The following is a 27,958-nucleotide window of genomic DNA, read 5'->3' as shown; positions in this document are numbered from 1 at the left end:
GAAGGAGAAAGGAGGGACAGCAAATCTTGATGAACAGTAAGTAATACAGAATACTACCAAGACTTCCCATTGTCTGGTAGCTAGTTCTTTCAGACTTCTTCCCGCTATTTGGAATCAAATCTACCAGTTAGCTCAGACTCCTCACTGTTCCCTAAACAATCTCTGAACCTTTTTCCTACCATGTCTTGCCTTTCTCCTGTGATTTATTCCCTTCCACCATTCAATTAATAAATGTTTATTTGAACACTTATTAAATACAAACCCCAGTTTAAAATGTGTGGGTAATGTAAAAGTGATTTCAAATCTTACCCTGCAAGATCCACATAAAAACCATTTTACCCATTAAGCTTTTCTTCAGCCTATACCAAACTCCATTCCTGTGCGATAACAACTGCCCACCTAATTAGGACACAAATGCTATTCTATAGAATACTGTTGTTTTCTGGGTGTTTTGCTTCCCTGACCAGATTACAAACTCAGAGTAAAAGCATTTTTTTTTTTTACTTCCCCCATGACACTCAAAGCCTTGCAAAAGACTAGGCATAGAGGCAATTAATTTTTTTTTATTGAAGTGCCTAAGCAGAAGGAACTGACAAACTTCAGGAAGTAGCTGTGAGGACATGATGACAGGAAATGACAGAAAACCTGAATACGGAACTGAAGAAGCAGCTCATTTTCTTGCTCAGAACTAGCAGCAGCAGAGAGAGCCGAGTGAACGACGTGAGGAGCTGGGAGCTTAGAGCAGTCACTCGCACTGTTAGAGGTGGGTACTCTTGAGTAGTGGGAAAGTGGAGGAGCACAAGGAAAGAGGTGAAGAGGAACCTACCTGGCTCTTAGTTCTTGGTGAGAGATGAAGTCACTGCTAGTAGGCTTTTAAACTTTTATGGCCAGAAGGCCCGAGTGGGAGCAGTTGTAGATAATGAGCATCTGGGGATGGAAACAGAAGTGAGAGGCTGAAGCCCAGGGAATATGATCCAGCAGCCATCCAGGACTCTCTGTTTTGGCTACAAACCTCTTTAAAGCCTGTTGCTCTGAGGCATTGAGTTGGGAGGAGGACCATAGGAAATGAAGACAAAGTCTCTGCCCTTGGAGAGCCAATGGTCTAGCAGGGAGACACAACCCACACAGAAGACATTATAACAGAGCAGGAAGTAGTTAATGTGTGCCAGCGCTGAGAACCAAGTGCTGATGGAGGCCAAATGGCATGATATTTTGACTAGGACTAACTTCTATGATTGTAGGACCATAGAATCCCAGAATGTCAGAAATGGAAGAGACTTTATATATTAGTTATGTTAACCTTTTCATTTATTTTTCCACTGGGGAAAACAGTATCTGAGACATTCAATGATTTACTAAATTATTTAAGCTAATATTTGTAAATCGCCTAGCCTGGTACCTGAAAAATAAGTACATTCTCTATTGTTGATTCCCTTACCCATGTTCCCATAGGATCTTAGTAACAGAGCTGAGATGATCTTCTGAATCCCAATTCTTGTACTTTACTGATGCTATAAGGCAACCTTATGATGGGGTCTTTGACAGTGCCTGATATCCTGGGCACCAACTTCACCAAGTTACTCTCTGGTCTCCCACCTATAGATATTACCTCTCGGCTTCCCTATTTCTGGCCAGGAACTCAAAGATACTAAGTTGTCTCTGTGTCAGAAACTTGCCTTTGTTTAAAAACTACATGAGGATGGGAGGTTTACAGGAGAGACAAGCTGATATCTTGGAAGAAGAGCAGGAAAGAGGACAGGACAATCGGTCCTCACTGTTTATGACTATTTCAGAAACTTCTCCTTTCCAGTTTCTGTGTGAAGTCCTTTTGTTGCAGAGCGGCCCAGGAAACAAGACCATAGCTCTTGTCTACCTACCCCATACCTTCATCCATAATTGTTTCTCTACAGGGGAAGGCAGAGCTGGTCTCGGTAGTGACTCATCCCACAGTGTAGCTGACATAGTCAATACTTCTCCAGTGTCCTCTTTGCACTTCTCTAACCAATCTACCCCCAAACTTTCCCTTGGGCTGGCTTCCAAGGGATTTTTTGAAGAGCATGGAGGAGTTTTCAAGTGGAGAGGAAAATCAGAGTCTGAGGCCCTGGGTAGAGACACTACAGTGTCCCAGGAGTGGTCATAAGAGGGATTCTTCAGAGACAGTGAAGAGCATGGAGAAAGACACCAGTGGGATGAAAAGTCTGAATAGGGAAGAATGGGCAGAGGCAGTGCCAGCTAGCAAGTGGTATCGGAGTCAAGAAGTCTCAGTGGCCACCAGAGCAGATAAGCATTGTTCATGGTTTCCTCTTCACACCAAGACTCCGGATTCCACAGATGCAGAGCAATTGTGTAGCTGCTCCTCATGCATGATTGGCAGAGCCAGTAGAAACACTGGGGATGCCCTAGTAGAATACCAATTTGATATTCCTTCAAACTGGTATTCTCTAAATAGTACTTTATCATTTATTTAGTTAATGAAAATCTAATAACCCCTACTGTTCAAAATGAGAGATTATGCTATTTTTGAGTCAGCTATTCTCTTTAGAAATATAATTAAATTGTTTTTGAAAATTGAAGAATAAGTGACTTATCCTCAGCAAATAATGTTTCCCATGCATTGTGCAGTGTAGGAATTTCAGCTGACTGCCCTACTGATCTCATGTAGCTGTTCAGTGGCCAAGTGGAAGAATGGCACTTGCACTAAGCAGGTTGCAGATAGGATTGTAGATGTTTCCTTTACCAGGAGCTAAACCAATATATATTTTGACAACTGCAAAGGAGTCATATGTAGAAACCTGAGCGAATTGGTGCTATAATTCTAGGCATGTTCTAACACCCCTCATTTTTACCACAGTGGCTTGGCTGGGCTCTTGACAAAAATGACTGATCCCAGCAGTTTTGACATCCAGGTTATTTAGTGTTATCTACACCCATAATGACTTCTCTCCAGACTTAGGTGTGCCCAGGCCCTGTTAGTTTGTCTCAAATAAATCCCCACCCCCCTCCTCTATCTAAGCAAAGATACATTCCTAAAACTCTCATCTGCTTTGCCTCGGCTTCTAAGAAAAAAATGGCAAGAAACAATGAGCTGCTATATCAAAGCTTCAGCATTCTTGTTTTCCCTCCTCTTGATGTTTTGCCTCTAATTATTTTCATCTTCTTTTTACCTTCAGATGTGGAAGTCTGTAGTAGGGCATGATGTATCTGTTTCCTTGGAGACCCAGGGTGATGACTGGGACACAGATCCTGACTTTGTGGTGAGTTTGGAAATAGCTTTTCTTGGACAGTGAAAGGGGTGGGGATGACATCTGGACCACTCTGTAACCTTTGAGGGGGCTTAGGAAAGGACAGTCTGGGTCTGAGATAGCCCTCATTGTGAAACTGACAGTTGTTAGGAGTGGGTATGCATGATGGCTGGTGTTGAGGAGACAGGTGCAGAGCAGTTTGACATTGTGATTGATGGGCTATGGCAGGCTATGCTGTGTCTCTTTTGGCCTATGAGCCAAGATTTGGGCTGGACGTGTATAATTTGGGGGGATTCAGAAATTATAGGAGACCTGAGGAGGATTATGTGAGGGATGCAGTATGAAAGGAAGTTTCAGAGCTCACCAGTTTAATTTAACATGGGGTTCATGATGGGGTAAACATAGAGAGGCATCTGAAGGAGGCATCTAAAGGAGGCAGCAGATGCAGGGGATATGGAAGGCATGTGTGTCAGCTGCATGGCCTCTCTCTCATCATGGCACATCTCTTTCCATCACTTATTGCTGAGTGCTGTCTTTTGCAGAATGACATCTCTGAGAAGGAGCAACGGTGGGGAGCCAAGACCATCGAGGGCTCTGGACGCACGGAACATATCAAGTAGGTGCCAAAAGAAGTGAGGAATTGGAGAGGGATGTGGGAAAAGGCCAAGGAAAATTCAGGGACTTGGGGGAAAGTGAGGGAGGAAGGAAAGAGAGGGTAGTTCATGTCTATCTATGTGTCTTTGTGTTTTTTTCCTTGAATTTGTTTCTGTTTCCTAAGTGTATCATTGTGTATTTTTGTTTCATCTCTCTCCTCTTATCCCCCCAACCCTAATATCTCTTTTACTGCTAACAATTGTGCTGTTTCCCCAAGTAGTTCTATTATAAGGGATTCAGAGAAGTGACTCAAATGCTGAGGTTGTATCACTTTATCGTCTGTCTGTCTGTCTGTCTGTCTATCTATCTATCTATCTATCTATCTATCTATCTATCTATCTATCTATCTTTCTATCTATTCATATAAACATAAATGTGTGTCTGGAATGTAGAGCGACTTCAGATGGGCCAAGGAGGACTCAGTAAAATGTCAAGGTAAAAAACTCAGAATAAATACCTAAAAAGAGGGCAATAGCAGATCCTATACCTTGTCTGAATGACTTTTAGAATAAAAATTTGTATTTAGCTATTTAACAGAAGTTGGAAGCTATGAATGGTAATATGAAGAAATGTGACACTTGGAAAACCTATTGATTACAACTGTTTTAGTAATGTGCTTAAAAATTACAATCTAATATTTTACCAGAAAAAAAAATAAAACAACAAAAAACTCTGATATCATAAGAGAGAAGGTACTTACAGACATATCCAAGGGTTTTTATGAGATATACTGTATGTTCAAATTGAGAGATTCCCTCTTCTCTTCCATGGGTTATTCAGGATCATCTAACCAGAGCTGTCTGCTTTGGAGAATACAGAATGTCAAATATTAGTAGCAAGGTAAACACAATAAACAGTTTCACAAGAGCAAAAAAGTAAAAATTGACAACTGCACACAAATTGGCAAAAATAATACAGCTTTAATCTCCATTTTAAGTCCCCTTTCCACACTCTAACAGTGTTTTTACCTTTCCCCCCTAGATTTAAAAAGTGTCAGTAGATGACCACATTGCACAAACACCACCCTGTGAAAACTTGGCACATGTTTATACAATTTGATAATATTCCATACTCTGCATTATTGTTTAACCAGACATAATGGTTTATCTTAAGTAACTGTAGTGAATATTATTCTTAAACTAAGAAATTCTGGAAATAGTTGTAGAGACAAAAAATGGAGCAGAGTCATGTAGGAAGCTTCTTCTTCTTTTTCTCCTCCTCCTCCTCCTCCTTTCTTCTTCTTCTTCCTCTTCTTCTTCTTCTTTCTTTCTTCCTTTCTTTCTTTTTTTTTAATGCCAACTTCTGTTAAATAGCTAAATACAAATTTTTATTCTAAAAGTCATTCAGACAAGGTATAGGACCTGCTATTGCCCTCTTTTTAGGTATTTATTCTGAGTTTTTTACCTTGACATTTTACTGAGTCCTCCTTGGCCCATCTGAAGTCGCTCTACATTCCAGACACACATTTATGTTTATATGAATAGATAGAAAGATAGATAGATAGATAGATAGATAGATAGATAGATAGATAGACAGACAGACAGACAGACAGACAGACAGACGGACGATAAAGTTTTTTTTCTTTTTTAATAGCATCTGATATTCCTAGGTGGTCTCCCATCCAAGTACTAACCAGGCCCGACCCTGCTTAGCTTCCAAGATAAAATGAGATTGAGCATGTTCAGGGTGGCATGGCCATAGACTAGGAAGCTTTTTGATGCCCTCTGTAGGCTCAAAAATCAAAAAAAAAAATTAAGATCTTTTTTCTTTTATGAGTAAAGGTCACTCAGCCCTAGTATCCTGACAACTGTTAAGACAAAGATATAAACTCTCTCTGTACCTTTTCCCTCCCAATACCTGTCTCCTACATAGTAGGAGTAGAACATTTTATGGAGGACACCTAAATCCCTGCCATAATCTTATGGAAAGAGCTTGAGTTTGAATATCAGATAGATTTAGATTCAATTCACAGCTCTGCCACTACGAGCAATGTGAATTTAGACATATAACCTCTCTGAATCTCAGCTTCTTTATTTAACAGATGGGGATAATAATAGCTATACTGCAGAATCCAGTGAGCTAACAGATGTCTAATGTAGCACTTAGCACCTCTTAGCAGCTCAATAATGTTATTTCTCTTTTCTGTTAATATATATTAGTTTAATAAAATTTTTTCCTAAAATCCTAACATAACATGTAAACCGTTGACAATCTTCCTTCTTCCTAAGTGGTGATTACATAGACTTGTGTTGCACAATCCAGTCACTCTGACTGGTGAACACTGGAATTGGTGACCCTGGATTTTTCTTTATTAGCCTAACTGGATCTATATATGATAGAATAAATGGTGGAAACATTTACACAAAACTCACTTCCCTCTCATTTACCTAGACTACTGAGGTGTAGAAGCCCCGTCTCTGCTAGTGACTAGCCAGGTTACCTTGGACAAGTCTCTTTTCCTCTCTGATTCTCTCTTTTCTCATCAGGATCAAAAAGACCTCTAGAGTTAGGAACTGAGCCACACAGCAGGAGGTGAGTAGCGGGTGAGTGAGCGAAGCTTCATCTGTATTTGCAGCCGCTCCCCAGCATCACCTCCTCAGCTCTACCTCAGATCATTAGGCATTAGATTCTCATAGAAGCACTAATTCTTGATGCCAAAAAGGTTGGGAACTGCTGGACCTTCCAGTAGTAAGTCCTCTAGGATTCTCTCTGGCTAGTGTAGGTCAAGCCAATCTTTAAGGTCAGATGGGAATCACTAAAGTCCTTGGGAAAGAGGGGGAAGTTGGAGAGAAGAACAGTAGCTGCAGGACTGAGATGATTCAAAGCAGGAAAAGGAAGTGATTGTGGTTCTCACTAATCTCACTACCATCCCCCACATCATGATCTTTCTTTTGAAAATCTGTCTAAAATAAATTTAGCTTGGGGAGTGGTTTGGTAATTTGATGAATAGCTCAAATGATCCTATCCACCCCTCATCTATTGTATAGAGGAGTCTTGGGCCAGGAAGCTCCAAGCAGCATAGTATTTTGTAGGAGCTCCTTCGTTTTCAAGGACTGTTGTCCTTTTCTTTAATCTTCTTCTTGCCACTCTTGCCCACTCATACCCATGTGCCTCTTTATAGTCAATATGCCCAATCCCTTCTCCTGCTGAATGTAAACACCAATCTGCTTCTTGTCACTACGGATTAGTTTTGTCTGTCTTAGAATTTTATGTAAATGGAATAATATAGAATGTATTCTTGTTTGTCTGTCTTCTTTCACTCAGCAAAATTTTTTGAGATCTATCCATGGTCTTGTGTGTATCAGTCTGTTGTTCTTTTTTTATTGTCAAGTAGTATCCCATTGTATGGATATACCACAATTTGATTTACCCATTACCTTGTTGATGAACTATTTGTTGGTGATAATTTATGGCTATGACAAAGCTGTCATGAACATTTCGGTTCAAATCTTTTTGTTGTCATCTATTTTTATTTCTCTTAGAAAATCCCTAGGAGCAGAATTACTAAGTCATATAATAAGTGTGTATTTAACTTTTTAAGAAACTACTAAATTATTTTCTGGTAGGAATTTACCATTTTTCATTCCTACCAACAGTGTATGGGTTTTCATTGTTCTACATCTTTGTCTATACTTGGTATTGTTAGTATTTTTAATTTTAACCACTCTAGTGGGTATGTGGTGATTTTAATTTGTATTATTCTGATGACTAATTTTATTGAGTCTCTTTTTATGTGCCATATATTTATCTTTATATATCTTTATTTTGAAGTGTCTGTTAAAATACTTTTTCTCACTTTTAAAATGGGCTGTTCATATTTTAAATTTTAAGAGTTCGTTATATATTCTGATATGTCTTTTGTGAGATATGTATTTTACAAATATTTAATCCAGAGTGTAACTCACCTTTTCATTTTATTAATGGTATCTTTTGAGGATCAGAAGATATTAGTTCTGATGATGTCTAATTTATCAAAAATGTTTATAGTGCTTTACATGTCTAATAAATTTTTGCCTACCTCAAAATTGTGAAAAATTTCTATGTTTTGTTCCAAAAGATTAATGATTTTAGCTTTTACATTTAAGTCTAATATTAAATTGAGGTTCATTTTTTTCCATATGAATTTTTTCCATTTTTTGTTTTTCCAGCACCATTAAAAGACTATTTTTCTCTCACTGACTTATCTGGCATCTTTAGCAATATATGTGGGTGTCTATTTCTAGACAATTTTACTGATGTGTATGTCTGCCCTGACCCATATCATATTGCACTGATTATTGTAGCTTAATGATAAGTCATGAAATCAAATAGTCCTCCAATTTTGCTCTCCTTAAAACAAAACAAAACAGAAAACTTTTACTATCCCAGGACTTTACATGTCCACATACATTTTAGAATAAGCTTGTCAATTCCTACAGATATGTCTGTTGGTATTTTAATTGGGATTGCATTGATCATTTTGGAGAGAGCTGACATTTTAATGATCTCGAGTTTTCCCATTCATGAAGATGGGGTATATCTCTATTTATTTAGGTCTTCTTTAATTTTTTCAGAAATGCTTTTCTGTGTACAGGTCTTACACATATTTTATTAAATTTATGCTAAAAGATTTCATGTTGTTTCATGTGACAGTAAGTGGCATTTATTTCTAACTTTCAATTTTCAATATCTATGACTAGTATGTAGAAATAAAATTGATTTTTATAGTGACCTTATGTTCTGTAACCATGCCAAATGTACTTGACAGTTCTAGCAGTGCTTTTTTTTTTTTTTTGGTAGATTCTTTAGAGTTTTCTACATCTTTGATTGTATCATCTGTGAATAATATTTTATAGTCTGAGTTACTCACCTTTGTGCTTTTAATTTTGAAATAAAAACAGCAAGACGTTTATTCTTTTAGCTCATCTTTGAGGTCCTAGATTTCACTTTGTTCACATGAACTGCCTTGCTTTATCAATCCAAGGTATTTTAAAACTTAAAATAGGTATTTGAGAGTTAATTTATGTGAATACATTAAGTCCTGGAATAGTAAAGTTTCTTTGATATGCCACTAAACACAATGAAGTGTAATTTTTTATTTTGTCTCTTCCACCTGAATGCTATCTCCAAACATTAATCATTTTGTGTCCTCAGGGCTTAATAGTACCTCACACTCAAAAGTTTAATATTTAATTAATATTTATTGAATGAATGATAAAATTAAGATCTATTTAGAGTGGCTTCAGCTATATTCTAAAGAATTTGATAAGAAGTTAGTCTTCTTCAGCCCCAGAGTTTTCATTCAAATTATATTGTCCATTGGCATACTTCTCTGACTAGCCTTGCTGTCATCCAGTAGGTGGGTATTCCTGAATCTCATTTTCTAATCTCTTTTAAAAACTTGTTTCAACTATAATATAGTTATGACCCATGTAGCAATCATTAGACTCATTAAAACTTTACAGACTTTTCCCATTTAAGAGTAATGTTTAGCCCCGTTTTCTTCATTCTTCATCTAAATATTTTGGTTGGGAAATATCAGTCATTTACATGTTCTTGGAACCAATAGCTTTTTTGACACAGACAGTTCTAAAATATTGGTGTCGTTGAACTGGCAACACAGGATCTCTCTGCCTTCACTGCTGCCAGAGAGTTTAGAGCAGGCACAGGAACAGAGGGTTCTTCCAGCACTTAGTTTAATTTCATCTGGTCCAAAGCCAGCTTTCTAAAATTAACTTGACTAAACCTGAGAAGGCTTTTTAAAAAGACCTTTAGTGGGCTTATACTACAAGGCCACCAGATGGATCTATTCTTCCATGAAAAAGGAGAATTTCTGCTGTGAGATAGCCATTCTACCTGTAACCAATGTATCTGATTTTCCTGAGCTAGTGAATTTCTGGTAACATCACTATCTCAATCCTTTAAACTCCATTTCTTGCTGTAAGTCAGATTTTTAATTTAAGGTTCTCTTGCCCAAATGTTTCTAAGAATTCATTCTTATCACTAATTGTTGCAACACTTTGAAAGCGTTCATTTATGACAAGACAATACACAAAATACTTAATATGTAGATAAATTTCTCAATGTTGCATTTTTTATAACCATCGTTTTTAATGTCTTCCTAGTATGCCATTAAGAGGTAATGTTATGATTTACTTAACTATTACCCAGTTATTGGCCATATAAATTGTTTCTTGGTTCTTGCTATCACTATGTGCAATGTTTCAGTGAATATCATTAGACATTAAGCTTTTCCATATTTAAAATTATTTCCTTAAGGTAGACTCACGGGGCTAGGATGTGTGGGTAAAAGGGTGTAGGAATATTTTTTGCTTTTTAAGATGGAAGACCTAATTGCTAGAAAGCAAATCCATTCAGAGAGGAAAATAACTTCTTAGATACTAGAATGTAGGTATCATTATCCTCTAATATTTAAGAACATGAAAAATGGGAATAAATATCAACACGTTATTTAGTGAGCAAAATAATAGACTAGAAGAAATACTATTCACTATGAAAAGTGTAAATCAGGCCATGGTATGCAGGCCACCCTAATCTCCTACTACTAGATCCAGCGTTGGTATACTTTGGGGGCTCAGGTTATTGCTAGAAATAAACAGAATACACCTCTAGATTCCCATTTTTTGGGGAAGGAGGGTTCATTGACTTCTTGTGTTAGATGAGTCTCTAACATGTGGTTACTTTCAGCATTCATCAGCTAAGGAACAAAGTGTCAGAGGAGCATGATATTCTTAAGAAAAAGGAGATGGAATCTGGGCCCAAAGCATCCCATGGCTACGGAGGTCGGTTTGGGGTGGAAAGAGACAGAATGGACAAGGTGAGTTGAAAAGGAGACATTTGCTTTAAAAATAAATTGATTCATTTGTTGGTTTTATGGTTTAAAGTACAGTATTCATCTGGGCTTTAAAATAGAATGTCCACATATTATTTGTATTTCCACCCCCACTCCCCCACCCCCGATATCAACACATAAAATATAGATGGCAGAAAATAGAGGCCAAGAATTGAGAAGGATTGGCCTCATGTAGGCCCAGTCACATTGTAGTTCCTAGACTGAAGAGACAAGGAACACAAGTAGAGAAGGGAAAATATGTTTTAAAATCAGTGCTTTAAAACGTTTGTGTGCTATGTCTATGTTACTTCTTTTATTTTCTTTACTGTATGTTTAGTGGTTTTTTTGTATATATGTTATGCATTATTTATATGACGTGCATGAAAAATATTGATGTGCACTTATCCATTAGAAGCCCTCACATATGAATATTGTTTTTCCTCTATTCATTAGATATTATAACAGTATGATAAAAGAATACTTGTATATCGAGTTATTTTTTCCATTGACTTTCCTAACCTCAAAGACAGAGATAAATTCCTATAAGAAAAAAGGTTTTACCTTCAAGGAGAAAAAATATCCAATGGAAGTCTTTAGTTCATTCTTAAGAAGTGTTTTGTTTGGTCATTGGATAAAGTGCATTGTAGGCATTGTATTCTCTCACAAAATTCCTTGGAATAAGGTGAAACTAATAAACAGTCATTCATTCTTAAATTCAACAAGCAAAGCTGACCTACACAAACCTCAAAATACTGCAACACCAGTTCCCAGGAGCTTAAATAGGACAATGTTTCACATCAATCCCTGTATTGATGTTTATTCCAGCATGAGATTGGAAATATAGGAAGAAAGAGAAGAAATTTTTAATTTCTTCTTAGTTGAGACTCTGCAAGGCATTATTATTTGGCTTGAAGTATTACTCAATTCCCAAATTATTAAAATATCCATATCTAAATATTAGAAGAGACATACCTTTTAAAACCAAACAGAAAATAAAACAGTAGGTGGAGTTAAAATTGGAGGAGAATAGAAATGATTTCAGTTATATGCTGTCTTGGACTACTCACAGTATTGTCTATCAACCCCCTTTAGTATAAAGGGACAGTCACTGTTAAATATCAGGACTAAGGCGGCACTTCTGAACTTTAACAGTCATACAGAAGCAAAGATCCAGAGCAAAACACCTAGCCGTTTTTGTGAAATATTCAATCCCAGCTATGTCGTCCAGTCAGTCCCCTTTGTTCTCCCTCCAATAACTAAACTCACTCCTATTTTGATGCACAAAGCCCTTATTTTAGCTCTCTTTTCATTTCTGGTTTAATCACTGCTCTGTCTTCCTAGTCTCTATCCTACTAGTTCCCAGCCTATCCTAGGGGAGTTTCCCGAATGATGGGTTCCAAATGGTATTAAAGAAGAATCAGGATGTGCAAGGCTCCAGGAAAAGTCACCTTGCTCTCCCTTCATGTATTCCTTGGCATTACTGTCAGAGGCTATTATTCTGACCTAAAAGAGAATTTCTTGTAGTCTTACATTCCATCTCTGTATCATTTTACTTCTTCATGGTCATTTTTGTCTTGTCACTCATTCATCTTTGATTTTTCTCAGAGTGCTCTGGGTCATGAGTACGTTGCTGAAGTGGAGAAGCACTCTTCTCAGACTGATGCTGCCAGAGGCTTTGGGGGCAAATACGGAGTTGAGAAGGACAGGGCAGACAAGGTAAGTGACAACGCTCTACCCACGCCACTCAACTCAAATCATGTGGGACTTACCAACACTATCCCTTGAATGTGAGTCTATGCTCCTTTTGTGGAGAGAGAAGGCAGTGGACTCAAGGAGGGTCCGTCATGAGGATAGCTCTTATGACCTCCATCAGCAAGTTCCTTGGTGCTACTATTGGAAGCCACATGCTGAGCTGAAAGTCATTAATTTAAATGAGACAAAGACTCTCAAACTGTTTGTATGAGAAATTGCTCAAACCATTGGTTTTTGTTATACCTATACAATAAAGAAAGAAGAGGGGAAATGCCAAGCTCCTCTTTTGGTCAAACATCAAAACCTTTTAAGTATTTATGCCTTTCATGAAAATAGAGATGTCAGCTTAAATGTGATTACCATGGCAGCCAATTATCAAGTAAAACAGCTAATTAGGATTACAATGGTTTTAGAAAGTGAAGGTTACTTTTCATAGGATTTAGCACCCTGAAGTCCAGGAATTTTAAAGACTCTTTTGTATAAAAAGAAAAAAAAAAGTTTTAAAGAGAGAGGAAAAAAGGATAGTATGGTTACAGATCAGAGTGATCAGGAGAGTACAATTGATAACTCATTGATATTCTTTGTGTCACACCTTAGATCAGATCCTTTGATCCCTCTTTTTATGGTGCAGAATAGTGTCTCTTCCCCTGCAGCTGCACTCAGAGAGAACATCTCCTTCACAGCTAGTTGAGATTTTTTTTTTTAAACCTTCAGTTGTCGATTAGGTGGGCCTTAATCCTTAAAGCTGAGTGTTAGATGTTATTGATGAGCAAAGCCTTTGTTTTAGCTTTGTAGGGGGAAAAAACAGGAAAGTTAAAAACATTCTATAAGGGAAAGGAAAAATGCAGAGGGTAATTTTTTAAGGTAGTAATGGAGTATGGAGCATGTTATGGTCTTCTCTAATCAGGATGGAATTTCCCTTACATCTTGGCCCCCCTCTTGCCTTTGCCTATTGTTTAATGTTTTTTTCTTTTATCTTCTTCCTACAGAGCTACACATTGAATCACCTAAACAATCCATGTGTCATATATGCCAAATAACAATATATACTAATACTATGCAAAATCTAGACTTACGTAGAGACCCATCGTTACTGAGTCAGGTGGGGATGTAGTTACACGGTGATGTTAAACATTGGACAATATATCCAGTCCTGGAGCAGCTAGGATCCAAACTTGCCTGGTTGCCTCTCATCCCACCAAAATCTACATCTCTGAGTTTCTGCTGCTGTGTAAGGGAAGAGAAGAGCACAGTATAATCGATTAGGAATAGGATGCTATTTCTTACATGCACGTAGTGCTTTATAGTTTACAAGGTACTTTTCTAGCTATTATCTCATTTTAGTTTCATGAGAGGAAGAAAAGCATTAATTTATTGAGTGACCCAATGCAAACACTTTATATACTTTGCTCCCATTTAGTTCTCAGAATATCCCAAACGAAGAAGGATCATTTCTCTCATTTACAGTTAAGGTTAATAAGGCAGTTATGCCTATTTTAATTTTATATTTAATGAGCCTGAGGCCCAAGTATTAAAAGACATGCCTAAAGTTAAAGAACTATAAGGAAGGAAGGTAGAGTTTGAATCTAGAGATATCTATGTCCAGAGCCATTGCCTCTATACCAGCCTGTCAGGGTACTATCTGTTTCTACATTAGACCCCTATACTCAGTCCTGAGCCCCTATAAACAAACCTCTGGGCTGAGCTGGGAGTAACAGTAACTGAGAGAGAGGAAAACCTGTCAGCTCTACTCTAACCAATTCTCTCTCCTTTTTTTTTTTTTTTTGTAGTCAGCAGTTGGCTTTGATTACAAAGGAGAAGTGGAGAAACACACATCTCAGAAAGGCGAGTACCCTGCACTTCATTCATCCTTAGCAACCTGACTGCCTTGCTATTCTGCTCAGACTTCACCTCCCAAAAGCTGTTATCAGTTCCCTGTAGTTCCATGATCCAATTCTCCACTATTTTACTTATTTTTAAATCCAAACATGTACTTGCTTCTTCCTTTCTCCTTTATCACTTTCTGTAAGATTGATCAAGTTTTCTGTAGTCCCCCTTTACCTCTAATGAATTAAAAATAAGATAGTCTACTCCTTTATTTTTAGGAAGTTATCCTTAAGTTTTAATATGCCTCTTTTACTTAAATTCAAAATTACTCATTATTTCTTCATGAGTAATACAGGAAATATAGAATAATTTAATTACATTCCTTCAACATTCTATATTTTATATTCTTTGTATTGGCTCTATGTGTTTATAAACCCCACAAAATTTAATCATTATTATTACATAGTAAATTGACCAACATATTTGCTAACTTTCTAGGTCATCATTGTATTTCATTGTTTTCTCCTTTCTTCTGTTTCCTCCTTGCTTCTTCTATTTTCTTCTTGCTAAAGTATATTCTTTGATAATTCTTTCAGTGAGAATCTATGAAAGAACTCCCATGCTTTGTCTAAAAAGCATCTATATGTTCTTCCACTCTTCATTGTTATTTTTCATTTATCACTTTGAAGATATTACTTCATTGTCTCTGGTATCTCTCTTGTTTCATCATCATTCCTTTGTAGATAATATGTCTAATCTCTCTGTCTTGTTTTTTCATGAAATGTTTTCTTCTTGTCTCTGATAGTCTGAAATATCATCAGAATGTGTCTAAGTGTTAGATCTATTTCTATTATTCTACATGAGACTTGTCAGTCCTCTTCAACTTCAGAAGTGACTTTTATTACGGAAAGTTCTCAGGCATTTTCCCTTTGGACAGTGAATTTCCTCTCCCCTTTTATTCTTTCTTCTGGAACTCATATTAGATGTGGATTCGAACTTTTCACTCTTTTCTTGATATCTTTCTCTTTTAAGATAGTTTTTTTAGAGTAGTTTTAGGTTTACAATAAAATTGAGAGGAAGGTAGAGATTTAACATACACTCCCACGCCATACATGTACAGCCTTCCCTGTTATTAATATCACTGACCAGAATGGTACATTTTTTTTTTTTTTACCAAGAATGAATCTACATGGACACATCATAAGCACCCAAAGTCCATAGTTTATCTTAGGGTTCACTCTTGGTATTGTGCAGTTTGTGGATTTGGACTAATGTATAGTGACATACATCCAACATTATGATATCATACAAAATGTTTTCACTGTCCTGAAAATCCTCTGCTCTGCTTATTCATCCATCCTTCAGCCCCAATCCCTTTTCTTTGTACTTAGCAGTTGGTTTTGATTACAAAGGAGAAGTAGAGAAACACGTATCTCAGAAAGTGACAACCTCTGGAAGCCACTGACCTTTTAACTGTCTCCATAGTTTTGCCTTTTCCAGAATGTCATATAGTTGGAATCATACAGTATGTAGCCTTTTCAGATTGGCTTCTTTCACTTACTAATATACATTTAAGTTTCCTTCATGTCTTTTTCATGGCTTGACAGTTAATTTCTTTTTAGCACTGAATTTTACATTGTCTGCATCTATAGCACAAACTGTATCACAGTTTATTTATCCACTTACCCACTGAAGGAATCTTGGTTGCTTCCAAGTTTGGGTAATTATGAATAAAACTGTTATAAACACTTATGTGCAGGTTTTTACATGAATGTGTTTTCAGCTCCTTTGGATAAATATCAGAGAGTGTGACTGTTGGATCTTATGGTAAGAGTATGTTTGGTTGTGCAAGAAACTGCCGAACTGTCTTCTAAAGTGGCTGTACCATTTTTCATTCCCACCAGCAGTGTATAAGAGTTCCTGTTGCTCCACATCCTCACTGACGTTTGGTATTGTGAATGATCTGGATTTTAACCATTGAGATAGCTAGCTATACAGTGATATCTCATTTTACCTTACATCTCTTTGATGACATATAATGTAGAGCATCTTTTCATAGGTGTATTTGCCATTTATATATCTTCTTTGGTGAGTTATCGGTTAAGATCTTTGGCCCATTTTTTAGTTGGGTTGTTTGTTTTCTTATTGTTGAGATTTAAGAGTTCTTCGTATATTTTGGATAACAATTCTTTATCAGATGTGTCTTTTGCTTGTTTTCTCATTTCTTTGACATTGTCTTATACAGAGCAGAAGTTTTAATTTTAATAACATCCATCTTATCAATTATTTCTTTCATGGATTGTGTCTTTGGTGTTGTACCTAAAAAAGCACCACGATACCTAAGGTCATCTAGGTTTTCTCCTATGTTATTTTCTAGGAGTTTTATAGTTTTGCATTTTACAGTTGTGTCTATGATCTGTTTTGAGTTAATTTTTATGAAGGGCGTAGTATCTGTACCTAGATTCATTTTTTTTTTTTTTTTTTTTTTTGCATACGGATGTCCAGTGGTTCCAGTGCCAAGACTATCTTCTCTCCATTTTATTGCCTTTGGTCTTTTGCTAAAAATTAATTGAGTATGTTTATGGGGACATCTTTGCCTTGTACCAGATCTTAGTGAAAAAGCTTCAAATTTCTTACCGTTAAGTATATTACCTGTAGAGTTTTGTAGATCATTTTTACCAAGTTGAGAAAGTTCCCCTTTAGTCCTAATTTACTCAGTTTTTATTATGAACAGCTGTTGCATTTTGTCAAATGCTTTTCCTGTTTATATCAATATGAACATGTGATATTTTTTCTTTTTTAGCCTTATGATGTGATGGATTATATTAATTGATTTTCAAGTGTTGAACCAGCCTTGCATACTTTAGATAAATCCTACTTGGTCCTAGTGTATAATTTTTTTGTATGTTGTTGAATTCAATTTGCTAATACTTTCTTGAGGATTTTTTTTTTTGCTTTATGAAAATTAACTAATTTAATACTCATAACAACCCTTTGAGGTAGGTTCTTGAGGATTTTTGAATCTATGTTTATGAGAGATATTGGTCTGTAGTTGCTTTCTTTGTAATGTGTTTGTCTGGTTTTGGTGTTAGAGTAATGCTGATCTCATATAGTGAGTTGGAAAGTATTCCCTCTGCTTTTATCCTCTGAAGGAGATTGTAGAAAGTTAGTATAATTTTTTCCTTAAAGTTTTGGTGGAATTCACCAATGAACCTAATACTTAGTTTTGAAAGATTATTAATTATTGATTCAATTTCTTTAATAGATATAGGCCTATTCAAATCATTTATTCTTGCGTGACTTTTGGCAGATTGTGTCTTTCAAGGAATTGGTTCATTTCATTTGTTGGCCTGGAGTTGTTCATAGTATTCTCATATTATCTTTTAAATTTCCATAAGGTCTGTAGTAATGTCCTCTCTTTCATTTATGATATTTTTCCCAGCTTTATTGAAATATAATAGACAATTAGTTGCTCATTTACATTGTACAATTCAATGAAGTTTTTTTTCAATTATAGTTGGCATACAGTAATATACCAGTTTCAGTTGTACAGCATAGTGATCAGAGATCCACATAATTCACAAAGCAATCACCCCTCTTTCCCCTTACATATTTATTCCAACATTATTAACTATCTTCCCCATGCTACACTCTACATCTCCATGTCTGTTCTATAACTATCCATTTGTACCTCTTAATCCCATTTTTCGCCGTCCCCCGCAAACTCCCCTCCCATCTGGTAGCCCTCACAATATTCTCTGTATCTATGAGTTTATTTTTGCTTTTGTTGTTATTGTTTGTTTTGTTCTTTAGATTCCACACGTACGTGAAATCATGTGGTATTTGTCTTTCTCTGTCCCACCCATTTCATTCAGCACAATACCCTCTAGGTCCATCAAAGCAATATCTTTTTTCATCCCCTTCCTTTTAGTCTGTGTGTGTCTTTTAATCTGAAGTGAGTCTCTTCTATGCAGCATATGTAGGTGTCTGTTTTCTTATCCATTCAGCCACTCTGTCTTTTGGTTGGAGCACTTAATTCTTTTCCATTTGAGGTACTTGTTGATAGGAATGTAGGTATTACCATTCTTTATCCCTGTTTTTGATACACATTTTTTCTTTTTAAAGAAGTCCCTCCAACATTTTCTGTAATACAGGCTTGGTGTTGATAAATTCCTTTAGCTTATTTGTGTCTGGGAAGCTCTTTATCTGTCCTTCAACTCTATATGATAACTTTGCTGGATAAAGTATTTTTGCTTGTAGATCCTGGGTTTTCATCATATCGAATATTTTTGCCAAGCTCTTCTGTCCTGCATAATTTCTTTTGAGAAATCAGCTGCCAGTCTTATGGGTGCTCCCTTGTAGGTAATTAACTGCTTTTCTCTTGCTGCTTTTAAGATTCTTTCTTTATATTTAATCTTTGGCATTTTAATTATGATGTGTTTTGGTGTGAGCCTCTTTGGGTTCCTGTTTTGGGGGACTCTCTGTCTATTTCACCAGGTAAGGGAAGTTATCCAACATCATTTCTTCAAATAGCTCTTCAACACCTTGTTTTCCTTCAGGTATCCCTATGACACGGATATTTTTATGTTTAATAATGTCCCATAGGCTCCTTAAATTATTATTATAGTCTTGGCTTCTTTTTTCTTGCCATTCTGATTGAGTGTCCTTGGCTTCCTCATCCTCTATATTGGTGGTTCAATCATCTTCTTTATCTACTCTGTTAATTCCATCTAATATACTCTTCATCTCAGATAATGTGTTCTTCATTTCTGATTGGTTCTCTTTTATAATTTCCATCTTCATTTTTATGTTTTTTTTAATCTCTTTGTTAAAGTTCTCACTTAATTCACCTAAACTTTCCCTAAGTTCATTCATTGAGCATCTTTATAACCAGTGTTTTGAACTCTGCATCTGTTAGATTGCTTGATTTCATTATTTCTGGATCTCTGTTCCATTCTCTCATATGGTTTCTGCTCCTTTTCTTTTCATTTTGGCTGCCTTTCTGTGTCTTTTCTAAGTACTGAGCAAAGCCCCTAAGTCTCCCAATCTTATTAGTGTGGCCTTGTGTAGTAGGTGTTCGGTGGCACAGTGCTGAGAGGGGTTCAGCAGCAGGCCAAGTTTAGCCCTGGCCTGTACCCCTCCAGGGCCACCTGTTAAGATTCAGCAAGCAACCTACAGATGCTGTGCTTATATTTGCCTCAAGAAACCACAACCGAAACCGAGGCTAGCTGCCTCCAGTGTGAGTCTAGATGCTGCTCAGCAAGGAATACCTGATTCGCTGAGGATATACCTAGGTGTGGCATGGGTGGGGCCGTGAGTTGAGGGAGGTGGAGTTTCAGGGAATCTTCTGAGCAAAGCAACCTCTGTTATCCAGTTTGATGACGTCTCAGCTATGGCGATGTTAAATCGGCACACTGGGAGCGGGAGGGCTCAACAGAGGAACAATAGGTACCACTAGCACTTCTGCCTGGGAGAAAGTCTTGCCTCCATCCCTCCCTCTGACAACTCAGTGTGCCCCTTTAAGTCCCTGGTGCCACCCCCAGCAGCCTACCTGATGCTGGTGCTCAGACCAAGCAGGTCCATCACCGTGAAAGTCCACTTGCAGACAAGGCCCCTTTAAGAGGTGCTTGCAGCAGCTGGCTGCCAGACCAGGCAGCCTCCCGTGTTCGCCCCCTCCTACCTTCTAACATTTCAAGTTGATTAATTATTTCTCTCCCTAGTTGTAGTGCTTTTGTTCATCTAGATCCCAGGTGACTTTCCTTGTTGTTTGCTTTGAGTTTCTGTCATAACATTGATTTGGCTGCAGGAGGGAACAAAGCTTCTATCATCTATGCCATTTTTTTTTTCCAAATCCCATTTATGATATTATTAATTTGTGTTCTCTCTTTTAGTTTTTTTTTTTATCTTGGCTAGAGGCTTATTGATTTTATTGACTTTTCAAAGAACCAGCTTTTAGTTTCATTTATTTTCTCTATTGATTTGCCATTTCCAATTTTATTGTTTTCTGCTCTAATTCTTATTTCTTTTCTTCTACTTACTTTGGATTTAATTTGCTCTTTTTTTTTCTAGTTTCCTAAGGCAGAAACTTAGATTATTGATTCTTACTCTTTATTTTTTTTTCTTTTCTGATATATGTATTCAGTGTTATAAATTTCCCTAAGCACTGCTTTTACTGCATACCAAAATTTTGATAAGTTATGTTCTTGATGTCTCTTAATTTAGCTTCTCTAATCTCATCTCTTTATCTGAATAACTCCTTTGGATCTATGTTAAATTCACTAATTTTCCTTTCAGCTGTATTTAATTATTGTTTAAGCTGTATATTAAAATAAAAAAACTTTCAGATATTTTTATTTCTGGAAGCTCCCTATGGTACTATTGCAAATTCGCTTATTCTTTTACCATAATGTCCTGTTGTTTTCGTTGCGTTTTTCACCTCCTTTAAGTTCTTTAATGATTTTAAAAATATTGTCTTTTACTTTCATGTCATTATATTATTTTCAGTTCTTGGGGGTGCCAATTCTGTTTGATTAATTTGCTTTCTTCATGGTTATTTCTTTGGTAGTTTTAATTTTTGTTTGTGAATTTATTTTAGTGGTAGAGAGGGATATTTGTATTATGGGAGTTTCATGTGCCCTGAGCTGAGTAAGTTTCCCAGAGAGAGAAATTTTGCCTTTCCTTCTTTTGAGGTTTAGCAGTCTTAATTGTAATAAAGCTTTTTTTCTTTTTCTCTTACGAATTCAATTCTTAAATAGAGAGGTCTATTTAATCTTTCAGTGTTTTTGAGTCAGTATGATATGTTGTATTTTCAGGGAATTTTTCCATCTTATCTATGTTGTCAAATTTATTGGCATAAATTCATTTATAATATTCCTTAATATTTTTTAACATCTGTAAGGTATACTCATTTTTATTTCTGCTGTTTTTAATCTGTGCTTTTTTCTCTTTCTAAACGATCATTCTTTCTAGAAGTTTATCAATTTTATTATTTCCAAAGAACTGGCTTTTGACTTTACTCATTTTCTCTATAGTTTACTTGTTTCTTCTCTTTGTTATTTTTCCTTCATTTTAATATAAATTTTACTTGTTCTTTTTCTAGCTTCTTGTGGTAGAAACTTAGATAATTGATTTTAAACCTTTATTTCCTGGGCACTTAAAACTACCTATTCCCCTTTAAACACTGCTTTGCTACATCCCACAATGTCATGTGTATTTTAATTTTTATTTGGTTTAAAATATTTTCACATTTTCTTTATGATTTCTTCTTTGACACATGGGTTATTTAGAAATGTATTATTTACTTTTCAAGTATTGGGAGGAATTTTCTATTTATTTTATTGTTAACTTCTAATTTAATTCTATTGTGATCTGAGAATATTATATCTAATATTTCAGCCTTTTGAAATTAAAACTTACTGTATAGACCAGCATATATTTTACCTTGGTGAATGTTTCATGTGCATGAAAAAGAAAATATGTATTCTGCAGTTTTGGGGTATAATGTTCTATAAATATCAATTGGATTTTATTGGTTGATAATGTTTGAGTCTTCTATCATTTTAGATTCTTTTGTCTATATTTTCTATCAAATAATAAGAAAAAGATGTTAGAATTTTAAACTATGATTATGATTTTGTCTTTCTGCTTCTTTCACTTTTTGCTTCATGAATTTTAATTCTTTTAATAGGTTTATGCCAGCATACATATTCCTGAGGAATGATAAATTGTTCTCTTATCATGATGTAATGTCTCTTGTATCTCTTGTAATGCATTTTCTCCTGAGGTCTACTTTGTCTCATATTTCATATGGATATGCTTTTTTTGGATTTTCATTACTGCTCCTTCCACCATAGATTATTCCCGTGGCTTTGGCGGTCGTTATGGGATAGAGAAGGATAAACGGGACAAGGCAGCTCTGGGATATGACTACAAAGGAGAGACAGAGAAACACGAGTCCCAGAGAGGTGAGTTGGGGTTGGAGAGGAAGGAAGTTACAGAGTAGCATAGAGCCCTCCTTCCTTCCTTTCTGGAAGCTGACACAGAATACAGAAGGGCAGATGTGCAGTGGAGGTTGTAGGGTAAAGAGTAAGTGTATGTGTGTGGGAGTGGATGGGGGAGAACAAAAAGGGTGGAAGGGAAAACAAGATTAAGAGTAAGACAGAAAAGAGAGGCAAGGGAGAAGGGGTCATTGAGACAGGGATGAAGACAGACAGTCTAGTGATGGCAAGAGTGTGATTTGGCTATGAGTCTTAAAGTCCCCTCTGCCTCACAGAGGACAGAGAGGTCTTCTTTCTCCCTGGGACATATAGGGATGGCTGGATGGCTCTCCTTATTTTTTCCTGTTTCTTCCTTCACATATTCTCCTTTTCTGTCACTTCTCTCTTTTTATGTTTCCCTCTTCCCATCTTTATTTCCTTTATTCTCTCCCAAGTTTCCTTCTGCCATCTTTTCTCCTCTCTTTCTACCCATGCCTCTCTCTATCTTCTGATTTCCTCATCCATCTCTCTGTTTTCCACATTCCGGTCTTTTGGTTTTTCTTTCCACTGCTCCCTCTTCCTGCCAATTTCCAGCATTTTAACTCCTGTTATGACTCCCAGAACTTTACATCCTGCAGATTATGCCAAGGGCTTTGGTGGTCAGTATGGAATCCAGAAGGATCGAGTGGATAAGGTAAAGTATCAGAATACTAATGTCTTGGGAATAGTTTTCTAAACTGTACTGGAAGTGCACGGAGAGTGAGAGGTAAATTTGAAAAAAAGAATAGGGAACTCTAGATGCACTAAGCTGTCTATCCTGCACTCCCCATCGACTGCCCTCAGCATCTAATGGGCATGTCTTCCAAAGCCTGAGCTTTAACTGAGGAAACTTAAGGGAGGCAGAGAGACGGACACAAAAACTCTAGGGAAAGGCGGTATTTAAGATTTCCTTGACTGCTTGGCCCTGTTTATCCCAATCTTTAGTCTCTTCCCACTCCATGTCACCACCTTCCTCTATACCAATTCCTCTTCATGCATTGCCCAGAGGCCCCAATGCATTCCAGGCAACTGGATGTGGAGATGTGAGAGTCTAGGTACACTGCACTTTCAAAAAGGGAAGCTGAGTCCATCAGTTTAGAACTTCTTTACCTCTCTTTCTGTCACAAAACAACATTGGAATACCCTGTCAAACTGTTGAACAGTTGTGATACCTCCTACAGTGGCCCCAATCCCCAATACTGCTTTCTGAGTCACTACCACTCCCTTACTCCCCCATCCCCCACACACATACACCTACTGTTCTCCTGCAGAGTGCTGTTGGCTTCAATGAAATGGAAGCCCCAACCACAGCTTATAAGAAGACGACACCCATAGAGGCTAGTGAGTATTAACAATTCTCTATCCCTATGCTCCACGACTGCCTCTTCCTTCTCATTCTTCCTTCTCCCCAGACCAACTCCTTCATGCCTTTAGCTACCTAGATTAGTTGAGGTAGATTTGCCCCCTACCCTCATGATCCCAGGTTCTCTCCTAGAAAAATTAGGTTAAGTGGGTAGAGAGACAGAATGACATTGGGGAAGGAACTGTGAGCAGGGGACCCAGGGAGGGAGAGATATGGAGACATTTGGGAAGAATTCATAGGGATACATGCTTAGGATGGGGGGTAGAGACTGGGTGGTGGTCTGAGCACATACACATTTAAGGAATGTGGACAGGGAAAAATGTGGGTTAGAGGACTAAAACTTATGATTTTGAAAGGACAAGAGTCTGAGATCACGTGGTCTGGTTATATGGAAATCTAAATTGAAGGCTATACCACCCTCCTATAAACCCCTTGTTCCTCCATCAATACCTCTTTATCTTCCCTTCCATGGGTCCCATCTCCAACTGCTCTTCTCTTGGATATTTAACTAATTTCTCTTCTTCCTTTAAGTGCCACACTCCAGCCCCAGAGAATCCTAATTCTTCTTGCCTGTGTCTATAGCTTCTAGTGGTGCCCGTGGGCTGAAGGCAAAATTTGAGTCCATGGCTGAGGAAAAGAAGAAGCAGGAGGAAGAAGAGAAGGCAAAGCAGATGGCTAGGCAGCAACAGGAGAGAAAGACCCTGGTAAAGATGAGCCATGAGGCTCAGCAACCAGCAGCCACTGTAGAAGAGCCAGTGGTGTCAGCCCCACTGCCTAAGAAAATCTCCTCAGCGGTGAGTGCTTGGTGCTCTGGGATCTACAACCAGGATTCCTTGCCCAGACAGGAACCTAAAGGGTCCCAATCATTGGTAGAAAATAAGGCACAGGCTTCCCTGTGTTAAGCAAAGTCTATATAAGTGCTGTCGCTGTCTTCAGGAAGATTTCAGTTGGAGTGTGTAATTGGGCCTCCTATATACCAGAATGTTGGGGGGAATAAATGAAACCAAGATTCACACAGTGTAATGGAAGACAAGTCACCAGCCAGTACGGCCAGTCATTGCTGCAGGAACTAAGAAGGAGCCATCATTTCAGGTTGGAGCCTATCTTGAGGGATGAGTTTGATTTAGTTTGGCAGAGGTAGGAGGGAGTGTACCAAGTCTCTATAAGAAAGAAGATGGAGGCTTGCTTGCTTACTGGACAGACGTTTCATTCTCCACAGGCCTGGCCTCCAGCAGGGAATTGTCCATCATCAGAGCCTGAGCCTTTGAGAACCAGCAGGGAACACCCAGTACCCTCCTTGCCCTCGAGGCAGAATCCCCAAGAGGTAAGCAGAGCTCCTAAGATTCTCTGTTCTTTCCCAATCCCTTCATGTCCTAGGAAGATGGGCCATAGAGTGCAACAAACCTTCTTGGTTTGTCTGGAACTGTCCTGGTCTTAGCACTGAAAGTCCTGCATTCTGGGAAACCACCTAGTCCTGGGCAGACTATAAGAGGGTTGGTCATCCTAATTATGGTATTCCCAACAATGTGCTTTTGTTTTCTTGGTCTTCCAAGGAATCCAACTAGCTTTTTACTTCCTTTTCCTCCATACCTTTTACATTCCCCTCTTACCATCTCTTGGTAGGTATGGGAGAAAGTTCGGGAATGAATATGGATGAAAGACTGTGTTCCCTAGGAGAGGCTGTTAGATGGAAGCAGGGTGGAGGGTAGAAGAGGTAGGATGGTTATGGATGGGGTCTTAGCAGTCCCCCATTGGGAAGTTTTGGAGAGGCAGCTCCTGGTGAGTGCAAGTCACCCTGCTCCACATTGTCTTTTCTCAGGATGATGAAGAGCCTCCAGCTCTGCCCCCTAGAACTCTGGAAGGCCTCCAGCTGGAAGAAGAGCCAGTGTATGAGGCAGCGCCTGAACCTGAGCCTAAACCTGAGCCTGAGCCAGAGAATGACTATGAGGATGTTGGGCACATGGACAGATATGAGCAAGATAATGAACCAGAGGGAGACTATGAGGATGTGCTCGAGCCTGAGGAGCCCTCTTTTCCTTCCACTCTGGCTGGTGAGTGGTGAGGGGAGAAGTGGCTCCTGAATTTGGTCAGATCTAGGGGGTGGGGGTAAGAGGAAGGGCCCAAAAGAACCTGCTCATTTTCCTTTTCCATGTTGGTGAGACCTCATGATTGTATTTCTTATAATGCAGGATCATCAGGCTGCCCAGCTGGAGCTGGGACTGGGATCTCAGCTGTAGCCTTGTACGATTACCAAGGAGGTAGGTTGAGAGTGGTTTGAGGGGCTTGGTGCCTGAAGGTCCTTGATACAAGAAAGGGGGATGGGTTCTGGGGCCTGGGAAGGGTCCAGACTTGGCATGAAGAAAACTAGGCCTATTTCCCTTCCTCGAATTTAGAGTGGGCAAAGGGATAGGGGTATTCCTGTCTGACTATCCTAATAGCCCATTAATTTCCTCTACAGAAGGAAGTGATGAGATTTCCTTTGATCCAGATGACATCATCACTGACATTGAGATGGTGGATGAGGGCTGGTGGCGGGGACGTTGCCATGGCCACTTTGGACTCTTCCCTGCAAACTACGTCAACCTTCTTCAGTAAAAGCTCTCACTGTATTCTGCACTGTGACTTCCCATGTCCAAAGTGTTTCTGCCTCCTGCCCCTCCGCATCCTGCTGCAAGTGTCATAGGATATCATGAGTTGCCTGAGGTTATAGACAGACTTCCCTCTCTCTCTACATTAGGGCTTGGGTCAGAGGCAGCATGAGGAAAGAGCTCTCCTTCAGTGTCCTCTCTATCCTGTATGAGCTCATGGGCATCTAGCCTGTGGTCCTGCCTCCTTCCCCGTGAATGCTCCCTCTAACACTTCAAGCTCTGCCTTCTGTTTTTCTGAGCTTTGAGCTTCCTGGTTTGCTTACCTGGCAAGGTATACCTAGATTGCCTGGTTTACCTGATTGTGCTGTTTGCCTGCTTTCACTCTCTGCAGAGATATCTTTTCTCTGCATAGTCTTAAAATTGGAAATAAAGTGGGACTACATTTCACCACTAAGCTGAGGTAAATAGAACTTTTTGTGTATCTCTCAATAGCCCTGATGCTCATAGCTCTAATTCTTCTTCCCTCTTTCAGGCATATCCAGAAGACTCTCTCCTACCACTGCCCATCCCCCTGTGCTCTAGATTTCAAGGGCTGGGCCTTTTCCTTAGGCTATACTTAAACCCAGTTCAAAATAGATCAGCCTGAGGAATGGTGGTAAGGTATCCAGGTAGTGTCAACTTCTACTGGCTTCAGCAGTTGTGAGAGGCCAGCCATATTCTGCCCAGGAGTAATGACTATACTCTTTTAGGACATGACAATTCTTGAGGGAGAAGCACAAATTAGGGTTTAGGAAGGGATGAAAAGAGAGATTTGGCAATGAAAAAAAAAAAGTTAAAGAAACACAGGCTCTGATGAGGTGGTAAGAAGATTTAGTCAAAGAGAGTGGCCTCTACTTAAGAAAGTCCAGGCTTCTTTGTAGCTGGATGGTTAAAATCGATGGCTAAATAAGAAGGTAGATGGCAGAAGCACATGAACCTTCTGTGTGGTCCAAGGCCAAGGCTGATAGGAAAAAAAGGTGAAGACATTTGGACAGCCAGTGATGGGCAAAAAGTGAATCACCAAGGAAAATATGAGGTTGAAGGAGAGTGAGAGGCCAGGGCGTGGTGGGTTTATCCTAGTCCAGGCCATTGAGGTTCATAAGGCCAGAGACAGGAGATCCTAGGCAAAATCAAAATAAAGCTAAATCAAAGTCAGGGATTTGATTGGTGTTAGGAATGTGGTTGGTAAAACATAGAAGTCTGTGCTGTAACCAGTATCTGAAGTTGGGTCCAGCCTTCCAAGTGGAGAAGACAGGAGGATCGAGGAGCTGGGATTAATGACTGAGATCCATAGATGCCCCAGGGCTTCATAAAGTTGTGAGCTGCCCACATGCCTAGGGTACTGTGTTCCTCAGGCTTATTCCTTGGCTTTTCTTCAAGACACACACTCCTTTGTTTCCACAATGACTTCTATGCCAGTGAATCACAAATCTGCCTCTAGACCTCACAAGATTCACCCAGTTAACCTTTCAGAGTAAAAAGCAGCTTTTATTTCTGCTTATAGAGACTTTGAGATCTCCAATATACAGAGATAAGTCATCATAGATATGCACAATCTCATTCTTCACTTCAATTTTATTTGACATCACACATAGATCAGAATTTTACAGTGGTTTTCCAGTTACATCTCCAAGTTCCACCTTATT

At 38.3% G+C, this 27,958-nt stretch overlaps 1 protein-coding gene and 1 pseudogene across 1 annotated transcript; one reads left to right on the top strand and one right to left on the bottom strand.

The window, feature by feature from the left end:
• The first annotated feature begins 18 nt into the window (after window positions 1–18).
• HCLS1 (hematopoietic cell-specific Lyn substrate 1) lies at window positions 19–27,093 on the top strand. The gene is made up of 15 exons (XM_039843154.1): window positions 19–36; window positions 573–763; window positions 3,171–3,254; window positions 3,785–3,858; window positions 10,584–10,713; window positions 12,334–12,444; window positions 14,271–14,325; window positions 22,161–22,271; window positions 22,922–22,977; window positions 23,594–23,663; window positions 24,268–24,479; window positions 24,905–25,009; window positions 25,505–25,736; window positions 25,875–25,943; window positions 26,144–27,093. The coding sequence occupies exons 3-15, from the start codon at window positions 3,171–3,173 to the stop codon at window positions 26,278–26,280; spliced, it is 1,446 nt and encodes a 481-aa protein (XP_039699088.1). The 5' UTR covers window positions 19–36; window positions 573–763; the 3' UTR covers window positions 26,281–27,093.
• On the bottom strand, window positions 5,481–5,599 carry LOC120586865 (uncharacterized; annotated as a pseudogene).
• Window positions 27,094–27,958: the final 865 nt, after the last annotated feature.

This window comes from Pteropus medius, unplaced genomic scaffold (assembly GCF_902729225.1).
Source record: "Pteropus medius unplaced genomic scaffold, Ma_sr-lr_union100, whole genome shotgun sequence".
NCBI classification, from domain to species: domain Eukaryota; kingdom Metazoa; phylum Chordata; class Mammalia; order Chiroptera; family Pteropodidae; genus Pteropus; species Pteropus medius.
This window is presented reverse-complemented; position numbering and strand designations above follow the sequence as displayed.